Genomic DNA, 17421 nt, shown 5'->3' with positions numbered 1-17421 from the left:
TTTTGTGCGATTAAAAGATGAATTTTCGATTTTTTTAAAATTATAAAACCTGTTATGATGACCTTGTAAGTTTTTCAAAAAGTAACGTTTTCCTTTTCTTACTTTTTTTTATATCGTGCGTTGATTGGTTTAGAATTTTCATTTTCATTTTGTATTTTGAAAAAGCTATATAACTGTGATAATTTTCTTGTTATCAAAAAAATCCATCAAGATAAATTGTTAACATTTTCGTGTGCTATAAATAGCGTTAGGTGAAATTTTAAAATCTTTGGCCCCTAAACCTGTGTGCCAAAGCCCAATTCTATTCTATTAGTCGGTCCCAAGACAACCAGTATACATACGACAACGACAGACAGATACCAAAACGGAAAACTTTTTGTTCCTTTTGAGGAAATCTCAAAACGTCGAGATTTGATGGAAATGTGAAAATCAAAATTTTAAATCTTATTTAGGCAAACCATTTTTTTATTACACTTTTTACTGTACCGAGTAGCGTCTTCCACACATTTAGTTTATTTTTTCGCAACTTGTGTCAAAAAGTGATTCATTATGAATTTGTAGTTTTTTCCAGTGAGTGTAATTTGAGCTTTTTCATTTTTTTTCCTATCTTGCATAGTTTAACCAAAAAATGGAATTTGTGGATTTCTTATTTTTTTTTGGTAGGATCAAATTTGGAATTTTCGACCAAATTAAAAAAGTTGTTATCATAATCCTATAAGGGTAAATTGTTTGAATTTTTGAGTACTATGAACAACTGTACATAGAATTTTTAAATCTTGAAAAAATGTGGTTTTAAAATTTTTTGGTACGATCAAATTTGGAATTTTCAACTTTTCGACAAAATTAAAAAAATTGTTATCATTATCTTGTAGGCATTTCGAAAAGCAACGTTTTTCTTCTCTGGACTTCTTTTCGTATCATGCGTTTTTTGGTTTAAAATGTTCATTTTAATTTGTTTTTTTGGAATTTGAAAATGCTCTAACTCAGTAATTTTTGATTTTTCAAAAAAAGTCATTAGGATAAATTGTTCAACTTTTTGAATACTATAAACAACCGTACAGAGAATTTTAGAATTTTCAAAAAAGTGGTCTAAAAAATATTCAAAATGTGCCCACTTTTTGAATTTTGTTCTAAAATGGCTGGCTAACGAACTTGACCTTTAGTTTAGGACGCTAAACGAGTGTGAGAAAGGACAATCTAATAGATTATTTTTTTCGAAAGTTATCGTGTTCACAGACAGAGACATACATACAGACAGGCAGACATACATACAGACAGACACATTCGTAAAAACCTGTTTTTCGGTTTCAGAGGGTCTCAAAACGTGGACATTTGACAAAAACTGGGTGGGTCAAATTTTACACAAATCTAATACCTTCTCTAATGAGAATGTAAAAAAGGTTTGAAAGTGTAAAATTAAAAATGTAAAGCATTGAAAATATTCAATTTAAGAATCAAATCCTAAACAATTCAAATTGTAACATTGACATTTAATTTAGTTTTGAATATAAGGGTTTAATATTGTAAAATTGACAACCGTAAGCCTTCTAACTTGATTAGGCTTAAATTAATGGCCTTCAAAATTTGATAATACCCAAATACAAACATTTAGAATTCTGCATTTCAATTTTCAATTCAAAACTTTCAAAATTAAATAATTTAAATTTATCAGATTACACTTGAGGTATAATCAAAATTTAAAAAATATTAATGCTTGTATTTTTAATTTATCAATTCTATGAAAAAATTTCAAATAATACAATTCTTGAAATTTCTGTTTATAAAATTATTCAATTTGAATGTTTTAAATTGAAAATATATTACAACCTTTCAATTTAAAATTCCTCTCCTTGTAAAAAGTTTTTCGATTTCAAAGGCTTTACATTTATTCCAATTTTTCACGAGGCTTGACATCAAATAATCTGCTTATTGCAGCTTTAAATTATTTATATCCTAAAGCTGAAAAAAAATGTATTGCCAAATCATAAGTGATTTCATTTAAAACGTTTAAAATTAAATAATTTGAATTGACAGGTTATACTCGAAGAATATTCGAAATTTTACAAATACTGAGATTTAGAATTTTAAATTTATAAACTAGTGTCTTTTAATAATTATTATTTTATGATTTTATTTTTACGCTTCTAAAAGAAAATAATTACACTGTAATTTTAATTTTTTTCATTTCAAATTTCTCTCATTTAAAAGCTTTTAATTTCAAAGGCTTTGAAGTTATAATCCAATTTTCGAAACTGAATAATTTTGAATGGAATAATTATGTAATTGCTAACATACTTCTAATTTGAAATAAAATTGTGGGATAATGAAGTATTTCCATGCAAAATAGTTATGCTGAAGTTAAACGCTTCCTTTTCTATTTTCACATTGTCGATTTCTGAAAAGTTTCAAACCAATAACTTTAGAACCATGAGTCCTAATTACTTTCTTGAGTTTTTTTTTAAATTTAACTAATTATTATAAAAATAAGGAAATTTTTTTTAATTTCTCCAGCTTATTTGAATGCTCTCCATTGTTGAAGCGAAGAGACAACCCACACATATCTGTATTCAATTCAATAAAATTTAAAATTTAACGACAGTTTCATTTTTATTGAACTAAATTCTACCTAAATTTAACACCATTTAACACCATTCAACATCTATCATTCTAACTGAAATATACTTAAAATCAACTAAATTTTACTTAAATTTTTAATTTAACTCAAATGTATTCACTTTTTGAAATTATCTAAATTGTATTCAATCTTTAAATTTAGTTTTACAAAATAATTTTTAAAATTGCACTACAATAAATCTTAAAGTACGAATAGAATTGTTTTAAAACTTATTTACTTAGTATCTAGAAAATTTCTCTTTGAAACGAAACCAAACGAGAAATTAATTTAATTGAACTAAACTTTATTTAATTCTTAAATTCACCTAAATTTCATTTAAATGTTGAATTTAGCTAAATTTTATTGAAATTTTAAATTCAACTAAATTTTATTTAATTTGGAATTTAAATCAATTTTATTTAATTTTTTAATTTATCTTAATTTCATTTAAATTTTAAGTTTAGTTTTTAAAAATAATTTTAGAAATTTCACTAAAATTCTAAAGTACGAAAAGAATTTTTTTATATTTATTTATTGTCTCGAAAATTAAAAATAATAATAAATGGAATATTTTTAGACTCTCTTTCATTTGAATATAATTAGGTAATTCAGTTTCCATAACATTTTTAGCGTACAGGCAGTACAGAGCCAGCCAAACGACTCAAGTATAGCAAAGACTGCTATAGTGATGGCGAAGGCGAACGCGAGAACGAGAAACAGAAAATCACGTTCGGTTTGGAATTCAACAACTTTCGGTGTGCGTCCCGGCCTAACCCCGCCCGCTGACGTGCTTGGTGGACGCGGTTGCCATAGAAACGGTGAAAAGTTGAAGAGGGCAGCACCTCGATATAGTCGAAAATGTAGTTAGATATATATATATATATCGGCCGTCCCCACCCATGCCGTATCTAGGACCTAATATCTTTGGTGATATGCATATCGACGTGAAGTTGGCACAGCACTATGAAAAAAACTAGTTTTATCATATGGAATCGTTTGGTGGTCGTTTGTTGGTGTTTGGTAGCCCACTTTTGACGTTTGGTGGTCAAAATTGAAAAAGTTATCGAATTTTCAAATTTGGGGTGATAACTTCCCGATAGCACCTCACTTTTTAATATTTTTGAAAATTTCTTGCGGAAATCATTTGGTGGTCGATTGGTGGTGTTTGGTAGTGCACTTTTGACGTTTGGTCGTCAAAATTGAAAAACATATGGAACTTTGAAAAAAATGATCAGAACCCCAAAATTTTAATATTTTGAATTTTGTTTGCACCAATCGCTTCAAAATCGTTTGGTGGTATTTGGTAGCCCACTTTTATTGCTCAACAATTAAAAATAACGAAATTATTGTAATTTTTATAATTTTCTAAAAAAATAACAATTGTCAGCGCGCAGATGTTTCCGCGCATGTGGTCGCCTGGCGTACTCGTGTGCTTGTCATTGACGCGAAAGTTTTAAAACTAAAGAATGCCAGAAATACGACAGAAGTAAAAAAAAAAACAATAAAACAGAAGACGCGATTAAACGACCAGAGCTGACTGTCGAGCGAATAGACCCAAATTTGAAAAAGCCAAAGTCAGTGGACGGATTGAACTCTACTTCTCAGATCAGAGTGGAGGAGATTAACAATAATTTCTCCTTTCTGAATTCGAAATAAGGTCCAGAGGCAGAATTTGACTATTCAAATACAGATTTTCTTTTCGTAGAAAATCAACACCATCTTTTGCCTGTAAATTCTAATGAAAATGCTTGGAATTAGGATGGCCATTTAGTTTATGCGGAACTTCTTCCTGTTTTTGTTAACACTTGGCGACTGAAAACTTTTATCCAAGAACATTGAGATTTAATTACATTTTTTCTTAGTTTCTCTTTATTTTTTGAAATTAAAAAATCTACTTTTTTTCTAAATATGTAGTAGAATTTAAGTCCGAACTCCGTTTAAACCAAAGATTAGCTTTAGCCTAAATTTAAACGCGGTTAATTTACTTTTTAAGTTGCAGTATTCTTTAAACGTAAGAAATTACGTCAGAAATTACGTACAAAAAAACGTAAGAAGTTTATATAATAAGGAATTAATTTTGATACTTTATCAACGCTTTACGGAGTTTTAGATGTTAAGGGTGTTCGATCGATGTTCTAACGTCAATATTTAATCCCTTCGTTTTACTTCATAAATTCATAATCATATTTGAAAAATGAGTATCGCTACAGAGCGAAAAAATATATAATTATAATATTCATAGAGTAAAATAAGGAAATCGAATTTTGAGGTTGAAACATAGATCCAAAACCTTTAATGCAAGGTCGAATAAAAGGTCAAATTTCCATTGTCGCTTTTACTTTAACTTTTACTTTCCAAGATAACTTATTATAAACAATTAAACATAAAATACTATGTTGACTAATTCCTAAGCTCACAAAAAGAATATGTGACATAGAATTAATATAACATATGTGGTATTGTTTTTATGGAATATTACATAAAAACAGTTTTTTTAAATTAAGAACAGCAATTTTATATTTTAAGAAAAAGAAATAAAGTTATATTTGAGTAATTTTTGTACAAAATAACATTTTTTATTATGTGTACCACCATTTAGTTAACATGCGTTTTCTTCCATAATTAAACGATACATTATTTATTAGCTGCCATCTATCTCATACGAGAAGGGCGTTACTGGAGAGAATCATTATATAAAAATATACGATGATCACTTTAGAGATACTGAAAGAAACTAAATTTCCTTACGTCAAGCGACACAAAAAAAATAAAGCAAAGTAGTATCGAGTGGGTTTGTTTCTTCACCGTGGAAAATTAATTGCGGCAATGATAACATTAGTTTATTGCAAATAAATAATTAAAATATAAAAATTAGCAAGAATTTAGAAAAAACGAATTCATTTTACATAAAATTAGCTTATTTCTACTCTTATTTCTACTCTTATTTCTACTTATTTATATACTTATTTTAGATTTAGTATTTTATACAGACAATACAGATAGTTTTCACAAGTGTGAAGTTGGTTTTCAGTAATGTGCAGGGCAGTATTCTTAAAAAATTAATGAAATACTAGAATATTTCAGTAATGAAAGTTCGATCTTGAAATAGAGTTCAATCGGTCGACTGACTGGCTTTTTCAAATTTTGACCACCAAACTTCAAAATTGGGCTACCAAACACCAACAAACGACCACCAAACGATTCCATATATCACTAGGTTTTTTCATAGTTGCTGTGCCAACTTCACGTCGATGATATGCATACATGTCAAACTTTTCTAACCTCAACAAATCTTTCTACTGCTTTACCGTCATATTTTACGAAGAATGAGAAAACAAATATTCGACTTCGTAGTACCAAAGGTATTATAAGCATAGATGCGGCACGGGAGGCTGGAGTGGGAGAACTATATATATATATATATATATCTAACTACATTTTTGCATGCCTCGAGGTGCTGCCCTCTTCAACTTTTCGACGTTTCTATGGCAACCGCGTCCTTTGCCTACGTCTACGGGAGGGGTGGGGCCAAGGCGCACATTGAAAGCCAAACCGAACGTGCTATAGCTGACTCGGGGCTGTCTCTGCACGCCGAAAATATTAAAATTAATGAGGGCCTAAAATTATTATATTTATTATGATGTTAAAATTAATTCATTTCTTTTACGGTTTCTTTTTAAAAAGGGACGTTTTCGAGACACTAAATAAATTTTTTTTTAATTCTTTTCGGACTTTAGATTTTTAGTGAAATTTCAAAAATTATTTTTTAAAACTAAATTTAAAATTTAAATAAAATTAAGATAAATTAAAAAAGTAAATCGATTTTGGTTTAATTCAGAATTTAGTAAAATTAAAAAATTTAATAAAGTTTCGTCAAATTAATTCCTGGTCGGGTTTCTTTTAAAACAGAAATTTTCGAGATACTTTATAAATAAGTTTAAAAAAATTCTTGTTATATTTTGGAATTTTAGCGAAATTTTAAAAATTATTTAAAAAAATATAATTTTTACAAAAATAGTGAATTGAAGGTTCGAATACTTCATCGTATAAATTTCTTCTACGTGTATTTTTAAATCCTAAAATATTTTTTTTCGCATAATTAAGGTATAACTGAAGTAATATTACACTTCTCTGTAGCGTCAAATTGACAATTTACATTTAATTCCGAAGACAAATGTAAGGTTTGCACTACTCATTTAATTATTGATGAAAATTATATTAAAATTCGTTTTTTTATTTTTTTATTTGAAACGTATAATCTTTTTTCTCGTAATTTGATTAATCACAGAAACCAGTAACTAGACTGTGCCTTACACATTAAAATTTAATTTTAAAAGTTTGAGGGCAGTTAACCACTTGCAATTCTTATACTCTTCAGAACTCACAACTTTAAAGAAATCCAAATAGTTTATAAAAATAATTCAAAGAACCGAAGAATTTAACAAAATTCAAAAGAAATATAATGCGAATAGCGGTGCATCTCAGCAACGAAGGCTATTACAAAAAATTGGATAAGGAAAGAATTCCAAAGAATTAAAATAATTCAATAATTTTTTGCGAACCGGGAAATGACTGGAAATTTATTTCTTTGATTAAAACGGCCACCTAAAGTTCTTAGTATTTAAAAAATTATTATATTCATTGGTGATTTCCTGTAAAAATAGTAATACTTTTTCGTACTTATTATCTCAAACTTGTAACTTACGCTATGCCTTACAGCTAAATAAAACCCCTCGGATCAGTTATTATTCAAAACTCACTTTCAATTGCTTAGAATTCAATATGAAACACTTTGAATTCCTAAGATTTAAAGTCGAAATATATAATGAATTTGCAACAAGGAAGATTAATTTTCTTATCAAAAAGACGAATTTTTAACAAATTCATGAATTTTCTACCAAATAGTTGGATTTTCAAATTATAAAGGATCAATTTCTAATCAAGAATAGACAAGTTGCAATTTTCAAAAAATAGTAATTTTTAACATAAAAAATACCAAATTTTCAACAAAAAAAGTTAAATTTTAAGCTAAAGAGGTAAATCTTGCAGAAATATGATTTAAAAAAACTAGATTTAACAAAAACGAAAAAAAACACAGAAAAGTTAATTTACAAACGTATCCCAAATATCAAGGGGAGTCCTAAAAATATGAATCTTTGATGATAAAGTTCAACTTTTAACCAAGTCGTTTGATTTTCAATTAAAGAAGATAAATTGCGAACAAAATAGTTAAATTTTTAACCAAAGAAATGAATTTTCCAGCATTATATTAATGATCTACTAAAATGTTGAATTTTCACTTAAAAATATGATTTTTTCAGAAAAAAGTTAATTTCCTACCAAAAAGTTAAATTTTCATTAAACCAGTTTCTTGGGTATAAAAATTGTTTAATTTGAAATAAAAAAACTTAATTTTCAACCAAACTTGTAGCAAAATACATGAATTTTTAATAAGATAGGAGCAATTTTAAACCAGAAAATATTGATTTTTATTAAAAATATCAATTTAAATCAAAAATGAAATATTTACTTGTCCGTTAAAAAAATTAATTCTTATTAAAAAAAAAAGAATTTTCAACAAAATAGTTACATTTTTAACAAAAGAGTTCAGACTAAAAATGACTTTATCCGCAGAAGATTAATTTTCTAAAAATAGAATAGTTACATTTTCGACCAAAGAGGTGAATCTAAAACCAAAAGAATAATTTCTATACAAAGTAGTTCAAATTTTAACCAAGCTTCTGAATTCCTAACGAAACAAGATGACTTTAACAAAATAGTTGCATTTTTTACAGAATAATAAAATTTTCAACTGAATACTAGAATTTTGAACCAAATGAGTTGCCTTCCGAACCACAAATGTAATAGTAGACTTTCTACCAAAAAGCATTTAAGCGAAAAAAACGAGGAAAAGAGGTTTCTTAAAAACAGAGAAAAAAAGGACAATTCTTTAAAAGTTAATAATAAGGAAACATACTACATGTTATGCATAAAAATACACAACGAAAAATCGACAAGACTCAGAAAACGAAATTACAACATTTAAAGAATGACAGAGAACAAGTATATTGACACTATACCTAAGAAACTTTATTTTCAATTTTGTTTATATTGGATAAAATATCAATATTACAGAGAAAAGCAGCAGCGTTTTACATTAAAGAATTCAAATGATTTAAAAACTGGAATTAATGAAAAAAAATGAAAGGGCCTCTCATTTTTCTCATTCTCATTATTTATGATTGAGAAAGTATAAGAAAAGAAAGGTCCGAAAAGAAAGAACTAGTTTGTTAAACAGCCATTTTGGATAAAAATTCATAAAGTTAGAGCATTTAAAAAAATTGTGGGACCATTTTTTTATACTTAAAATTTTTATTTACGGCTATTAACAGTATTCAGAAAGCCAAACAATTTATCCTCATGACTTTTTTTATACAAAAAAATTCTCAGAGTTATACCATTTTCAAAATTTTTAATATCAATCGAAAATACAAATTTTAAGCCAAACAACGTACGATATCAAAACAAGTAAACTATGGAGGACACGAAAGAAGATGAATCAGCAAAATTTGGGATCTCAAAAAAGATCTAGAAATTTGTTAACAATCACTTCTTGATGCGACGCGTAACTTTTGTTTTTTTTTTTGCGAAAAATAACATTGAAAATCTAAAAAAAAAAACTTTGTGAAGAAATGATACAAGTTACGAAAAAAAAGATTAAACAAAAATTGTTTACCCGCAAAAGAGCTACAAATTTGTGTTCATTTCTTACATTCTTATTATTTATGAGGGAGAAAGTATTAGAATTGCCCGAAATTTGACATCACAACATACAAATTTTGAACCAAATGACGCAAAATACGATAAAAAGTCTCAAAGAGAAATTACAAGTTTTGAAAAATCCTACAAAATTTCTTTAAACCACTTTTCGATAGGACTCGTAATTTTGTTTTATCGTAAGTAATATATACAGAAAATCGAAAATTTCAATATTACGCGAAAAGACGCGAGATACATAAAAAATCTAATAGAAGACTTGTAGGATATTTTGCTTTATCTATAAAAAATAATATGAAAACCAAAATCCTATTATTATCATAACAACGCGATATAGAGAAAAATGTTTTAAAAAAGAATTGTACTTTTTAAATTTATTTTAAGTTGATTCAGAAAATATAAATTTACAACTGTCTGTCAAAAAATGAGTGCGCAGCGCGAGTGTCACGATAATAATGTGTACCTCAAAGCCTACAGATCTATGAGAAATTTAATCTTTAACTATATACTTAGTTAAGTCGAAAATTCAGAATATGAACACGCATATAAATACTGCGATCTAAAGAGATCTTTTTGATAAAGTTTCATTCAAGCATTCTAAATGCGATGAATAATGATCTGAGCGCGAATCGCGGGAATCAACAGACACGCGCCCTAGAGCGCTCAAAGTTGCGAGCCACGGGTCCAGCGCACGATGAGAATGTGCCCGCGACAACAAATAATTAATTTACGTATTATTTTATTACAAACTAACAATTAAGAGATAAATGTTTTTGAAACTTTGCAATAATTTGTAACTAGCTTAAATTGATAAATGTAAGGCAAAATATTTATATATTCTGATCAACCACTCGAGTAAAATTCAAAAATACATTTTTTCAATTTAAAAATTATGGGGCTCTCAATTTTTAAAATCAGGACATAATTGACACACATAGTAAGAAACATAAATTTCTGTCAAATATTATTTTAAAAAAATGTTATCATACAATTTCATCGTTTAATTATAATTTATTTAATTCATAATTAATGACACAAACATACAAATTTACTAATTATTGTTTACAATTAATAATCGTGAGGGAGGCGACATTCGTGTAAAATTTCACTCTACATCTAAAAACTCTAAACCGCTAATTCTACATGCGAGAACGATATACGATCATATTTATTTGAAAAATTGATTATTTTAAATTTCAATTTAATATGTTTATCAATTAAAACTTTTAATGTCTCCATATGTATAGTTTCATGTAGCCGAATTTCCACTGCCTTTTTTTCAAAACAACAAAATAATATTATTCATAGACACTAAATTTTAATTGTAAAATGTCTCATTTTTTTCATAAAAGATGTAGCAGCTAAAAATATTTATTACGATACAATTACATTTTAATTCAGTATAAAGTACATCTTATGTACCTACATATTTTCATGATGCAAAATTTATTCAAATAATTGATTCATTAATTGAAAATAATAACTCAAAATTCTCAATATAAAATTTCTATTTTATATTTTTAAGTATTTACCGACTTAGTATCGGCTATTGGATGGACTTTTTCGACGGGTGAAGATTGCAGGGGCAAAGTAGTTGGTTCGTGCGATCTTCGAGTTGAGAGGAATGGGGGGGATCGGGCAATTTTCGCCGGGAGCGCCGTCTACAACTAGTTCCTCGAATTATACACGTGCCGCATCTAGGCTTATAATATCTTTGGTAGTACGGTGAAGGCAGCACCTCGATAGGGCAGAAAATGTAATGTCCTATATATATAATTCCCCACTCCGACGCCCCGTACCGTATCTACGTTTATAATATGTTTGCACGTGTTCTACCCACTCCCCTAAATTATATTTTGGCATCTTGATGCATATGTAGGTTATGTTCGTTCATGTTCTTACTTTGCTGGGTGTTTATCGCGTTGCTAAATTAAAGATAAAAAGGAAAATGGCATAAAAAATTACGAAAAGTATCTAGCAAGTGTAAGTACTACAATGACATTATTATAATCATTTTTTGGAGTATGTTAGTCTAGGCGAATTACACTTTTGAGAAAAGAAAATTGCTAACGGCACTTGAACAATTGATAATGTTAAAGTGGCTTATAATAAACTTAAAAAAGAAAAATGCGTGAGTAGGGGTGTTGCGGGGTTGATTTGGGGGAGGTTAAAAGGGGTGAAAATTGTATTATTGTGATTTTCAGCGAAAGTTGATGTCAGAGAGAAAACTGTTTTATAGAAAACATATAGATTCTAAAAAAATCTACAACTATTTATATCAATAACTTTTTCGCATAACCTCGAAATGTCCAAGAAAAATACGAAAACCCGTGTCTTCTTTTTTCTTTTCGTTTTTTATTTTTCATTTCCGCAAAAATAATTTTTTTTGACGAAACTCAATGAAAGTATACCTTTCTATGTCTTTAATATTCACAAATTTTTTAGATGGAAGAATCAGTGGTTTCCGAGATAATAATTTGTTCCGGTCCGAAACACTTTTTTTTAAATGAAATTTGTCCTTCAGAAAATCATCGTACAGAGTTTTCTCAGGTCTCAATTTTTTTGTTCGACATATACTTTCTGATGAAATGAAAAAAATATAGTCCCTGTTGAACATGCTCAAAAATGGAAAAACTCGAAAAGTGCCTTTTCCAACAATTAATTTCTTACTAAATATTGGTAATTTGCTTAAATTGTGCAATATCTTAAAAAACTGATTACTCCATTCAATTTGACGAAAAAAACTGTATTTTATTATTTGACCAGAAGCTTTTATTTTTTATCACTAACGCTATCAATATTCAAGACGAATAATGAAGTTTCAAATGAAGAAGAAAAAAAACGAATTTTTAAATTCATTTTAATTTGTTAATTTTTATATTTTTTTGTTCGGACGATTGTTCGAACTTTGACCAAATTTCGGAAGATTTCGATGAATATGAAGACATTTCACGTGAAATCGAGCAGCCAGATCTTCGCTTGAACCCGGAAATTCAGTTATCCGAAGAATTTAGCGATATCGAAGAAATTTTGAAGATCGGGAAGAAACACAGTATACTTGAAATTCGTACCATGAATATCAATTTGAAATGTTGTCAAAAAGACCCAGACTAGCGCAGTATTGTTTATTCATTTATTTTTCATATGTACATTATGTTGTAAACATTCATAGTGTAAAAATCTTGAGAAATGAAATATTTTTGAAAAAAATCTTAAATTCAAAATTGTTTAATTGAAAATGGCTTATTAATCTATACGTTTAACAAAATATTAAAACCCAATTGGTTTTAAGTAAAAAAAAATGTTTAAATTCGTATTTTTCCTTATTCATCTGAAGCTTCATTATAAGACTTATGTTGATAGCGTTAGTGTTCAAAAATGAAGCTTCTGGTCAAATAATAAAATACAGTTTTTTTTTTTTTTTCGTCAAATTGAATGGAGTAATCAGTTTTTAAAGATATTTCACATTTTAAACAAATTACCAATATTTAGTAAGAAATTGTTGCAAAAGTCACTTTTCGAGTTTTTTTCCATTTTTGAGCATGTTCTTCAATAGGGACTATATTTTTTTTATTCATCAAAAAGTTTATGTCAAAACAAAAAAATTGAGACTTTAAAGAACTCTGTACGATGATTTTCTGAAGGACAAATTTCAATTGAAAAAAAGTGTTTCAGACCGGAACAAATTATTATCTCGGAAACCAATTGATTCTTCGATCTAAAAAAAGTTGTGAATATTAAAAGCATAGAAAGGTATGCTTTCATCGAGTTTCGTAAAAAAAAATATATTTTTGCGGAAAATAAAAATAAAAACCGAAAAAAAAGAAAAAACGGTTTTTTACATTTTTTTCGGACATTTCGAGGTTTTGTGAAAAAGTTATTGATATAAAAGTTGTAGATTTTTTTATAATCTATATGTTTTCTATAAAACAGTTTTCTCTGTGACATCAACTTTCGCCGAAAATCACAATAATACCATTTTCACTCCTTTCAACCTCCCCCAAATCAACCCCACCACACCCCTGCTCAAGCATTTTTCTATTTTACGTTTATTATGAGCCACTTTGCCATTTCCAATTGTCCTAGTGCTGTTAACAATTTTCTCTTTTTTTGTCTTAAAATAAGTTAATTCGCCTGGACTATGTGCGTAAGGGATAAAGTTAATTTCAGTGAACAAATAATTTTAGGTTATTCTGTTCAGAACGTAACTTCAAAACTTCCAAAGCGCGTTGACATTGTTGACATGGCAACCGCCAATGTTCATCTGCGCGGAACTGCCCCTCGGTACCCATTCGTAGCGAACATTAACGAATTCTTGGAAGTTCGTGGTCCCACTCACCACTTACAAGAATACCACTCCTCACTGTTCCTTCATGGTGATCATCATTAATAAGAAACATTCACTTCATAGGACGTTCTCGCATCATTTGGGCAAAGCACTTTCGGACGCTCAGTTTTCAAAGGGCTCTATAGACTCAACATATGGCGTATTCGAATGAAATATCTTACATCACTTGTAAGATTACACATGTCTTTACTCGGGGAATTCAATGTTCCCAAGACAAATGGGGCTATTTCGAAATATGCATAGTAAATTCAGGCACCCCTAGATTGATAGTTTAAATTACTTTAAATGGTTCCAACTAGAAGATGGAATCTATTAATTATAAAGCCTCAACTGGTTTTAGATCCTAGTTATAACCACATGCTTAAAATAAACCCGTGCTCGGTATTTGTTTCTCTAAGGTTTTGTGTTAAAATCCAAGTTCTTAGAATAATTTTCAAATTCTTATTTGGAGAATTTAAATTTGTTTAGTTTATAATATTAAAACAAATTTTACCCGTAAATTTTCAGAACATTTATCTTTCCAAAATTTAAATATATAATATTTAGATTTTGCTCATTTTCAATCCTGTTAGGATTATCAAAATGTATGAAAAAGAAAATTGGTTTGAAAAAATCGATACATTGCTGTACGAGATTAATATTTTGGATTTCATATAAATCAAGATAAATAATATACTTACGTAATTTCGAAATATAAATTCTCTTGATACTGATCGAATCTCTTTTAATCAACCTGTAGAAATATGGCATAATTTACTATGCAATATTTAGAAGTATGAAAATAGGGTAAGAGAACCGGCTGTTGACACTGGCGTGTCTATCTATGGCACCCAAATTTAGCTTGCTACAAACAATTAATAAATGCAAATATTTATCATATGTTGCTCACATGAAATTTTTCGAACAGTGTACGTTACATATTTGCATTTTTCAATTTTTTTACATTAAATTAGAATGAGGTTCCAACGCGAAAGAATGTTTCCGGGGGAGTTTTGGGGTCGCTGATTACGAATCCGATGTCGAAAATTCAGAAAACAAAATGACAGATCCAATATGGCGGACGAGTATGTTAAATAAATGTTTGACTTTTTAAAAATTTGTATGAGAGGGTTTTGGAGGTATCTACGAATCCGATGTCAAAATTTTTTTAAACAAAATCGCGCATCCAATATGTCAAGACGATCAGGCTAAATAAACTTTAAATTCTTTTCAAAATTTGTATAAGGGGCCCTCCATAAATGTCTTATAGAAACGTATAAAATGTAAAACAGGCTATATAGAACCACATAGTCATATACAAACTTTATAAATTCAATTAATAGAGGGGGGTTTTGAGATCGCTGATTATGAGTACGGTATAAAAAATACAAAAACAAAATGGCGGATCCAATGTGGCAGACTGGTTACCTGAAATCATATTTATTTCTAATATTAAACGATATATGTATATTATAACATTATACATTATTATTGTTTAGACGTTAATTTAGACTTCAGGCGTTTATAAATGTGAAAATAGAAATATATCTATCAATAATAAATTCAATTCACAGTTTTTGGCAACGCAATACTACATTTTCTTGAAATACCCCATATACGCATTATAAGTGGGAAAAATCGATATCTTGGGACTTTCTACAAAAAGTTGAAAAAAATCCCATGGGCACGTATGGACAGAGGGTTATTTTTTATTCCATTCATTTGTAGTATACTTTACAAAATCTGCTGGTTCCGGAAGTGGAACAACGCGGAGCAACTCAACTTTACTCTAAATGTTTGCTTCATTTGATTAAATTTTATTTAACTTTCACACAAATCGTATATTTTTTTATTCAGTAATATGACTATTACACTAGTGATTTTTTTCATATCGTAGATTCTGAAACTGATTCTTTCTCTACAAAATCTATTCCTCTAAATTTTAGAAATCAAACTTTTTTACTTTTGGCCAGCTTCTTTACGATTTGGTCACATGTGCGCCGTACCCAACATAGCGAATATTTAATATTCTTTTAGTTTAAAAATATTGAGCTATTTTCATTCCGCTCTCTAAATAAAACTATCTACTAAGAACATGAATTTCAATAAATAAAATTTATCTTTATCAGGCGATGCGCAATCAAGTTATGTTGCAAAGTGAGGACTTCGTAAATGCAACTGTAGCCTTGGCAACCAAGGGAGATCCACCAGTGTTTTCAAAGTTATAATTCTGCGTTTTTATGAAATTAAGGGTCAAAGTATTTTTAAATATTTTTATATGTATGCAAAAGGTTATAAAAAATAATTACTTTTAAAAGTATAATTTTGTACAAATAATAAACGATTTTTTCAAATAAAATGTTTGTACATTATTTTTCTCCAGAGAGGACGTGCATAGTGCCTTATTTTCATGCAGTACTGTGTTTGAACATCATGCTACCCAAAACGCGTTTTTTTTACAAAGCTGCTAATCTTCCTGTCTCTTCTTTTTGAAAAAGAGAATATAGATTCAGTTCTTCAGGAAATTTTATCTAAAAATATATTTCAAAAACTCTGTACGACCATTTTTTTCTTTTCCCATTTTGATTTACTAAAAAAGTGAAAAATAAAAATTCAGAAATATTTTAGAATGTAACATGCAAAACAACAGCTAAAGTTGCACATGAACTTGACAGATGAACTCACGATTAATAAATTGATATAGTGTTCATAGTTGACTCTATTAGTTTCCGAATCACAAGCTATAGCCATCATTTCGTTAATTTCTTCTTTGGAAAATGGTTCACCAACTTCCATCAAGGCCCTTTCTAAATCATTTCTCATTATATAACCACGATTTTCCACATCCAGTAACTGAAACGCTTTCAGCAAATCCTCTGGATCTGCTGGTTTGAATCTAGAAAATTTATAAATTAATTCTTTTACCAATCCAAAACGCAAGTTATTTGTTCAGAAAGAATAAACATACTTTCGTTCTCTGATTGCTTTGCACATATATTCAATAAACCGAGCTTGTGGCACACAGTTATTTTCTACATCCTCAACCTCAACCTGTATTTCTTGCAGTTCTGCTTCTGTAATTACACAACCTGTAACATAAAAATAAGCCTTGAAATGAGTATTAAAATAGTTTTTGACTCATCAAATTAAGAAAATATAAGGCATTATAAAATTTAGGAACAAATCATTTTTTACCAAGAGATCGTATTATTGTTCCCAATTCTCTAACATCCACCTCATGACTTCTTGCGTTGTCGAACACTTCGAAAGCATCGATTAATCTTTTCTCCAGTAGAGTCGGTTCTAAAGACATTGTAATTTAACAAAAATATAAGAATTCTTGTTTGATTAATGGTTTTATAACTTTAATACATTAAAGTAATTTTTCATAATAATATATCTTTATAATGTGCCTGCAATATTAATAATGTTCATAAATGTTTTTACAGACAATTTTGATACTTTATAAAATAAATATTCGTATGCAAATAGCTAACTTTTCAATTGATTAAGTTTTAATTATTTGTCTACTGTCCCGTTTCACTTGACAAAAATTGAGGATCTGCTTAATCGATGTTACTATTGCAACTAAACTATAATTTTCAGGTTGCTATGGAAAATTTCGATTTCAAACATCCCATAACATATTACAGATCCTCAAGGGACAGTTGAGACACGGGGTACACCAAGTCTAATAGGTGTT

General features: G+C 28.6%; 2 protein-coding genes across 2 annotated transcripts in view; one reads left to right on the top strand and one right to left on the bottom strand.

Annotated features, from left to right (window-relative positions):
• LOC117170589 (delta(3,5)-Delta(2,4)-dienoyl-CoA isomerase, mitochondrial) overlaps nt 1-15963 on the top strand; it is a 93175-nt gene extending 77212 nt beyond the window's left edge. The window contains exon 7 of the mRNA XM_033357445.1: nt 15848-15963. Coding sequence (XP_033213336.1) covers nt 15848-15946 — 99 coding nt within the window. The 3' untranslated portion in view covers nt 15947-15963. The remainder of the gene's footprint in view (nt 1-15847) is intronic.
• A 14-nt stretch (nt 15964-15977) lies between these two features.
• On the bottom strand, nt 15978-17234 carry LOC117171066 (dynein regulatory complex protein 8-like; the record flags this gene model as incomplete). The annotated part of the gene is made up of 5 exons (XM_033358115.1): nt 15978-16308; nt 16404-16614; nt 16687-16807; nt 16914-17021; nt 17216-17234. Coding segments are annotated over 5 exons (462 nt in total), but the record flags the coding sequence as incomplete, so codon positions are not given.
• Nucleotides 17235-17421: the final 187 nt, after the last annotated feature.

This window comes from Belonocnema kinseyi, chromosome 4 (genome assembly GCF_010883055.1).
Source record: "Belonocnema kinseyi isolate 2016_QV_RU_SX_M_011 chromosome 4, B_treatae_v1, whole genome shotgun sequence".
NCBI classification, from domain to species: Eukaryota; Metazoa; Arthropoda; class Insecta; order Hymenoptera; family Cynipidae; genus Belonocnema; species Belonocnema kinseyi.
Note: the sequence above shows the minus strand (reverse complement) of the source record. Positions and strands in the feature narration are given on the sequence as shown.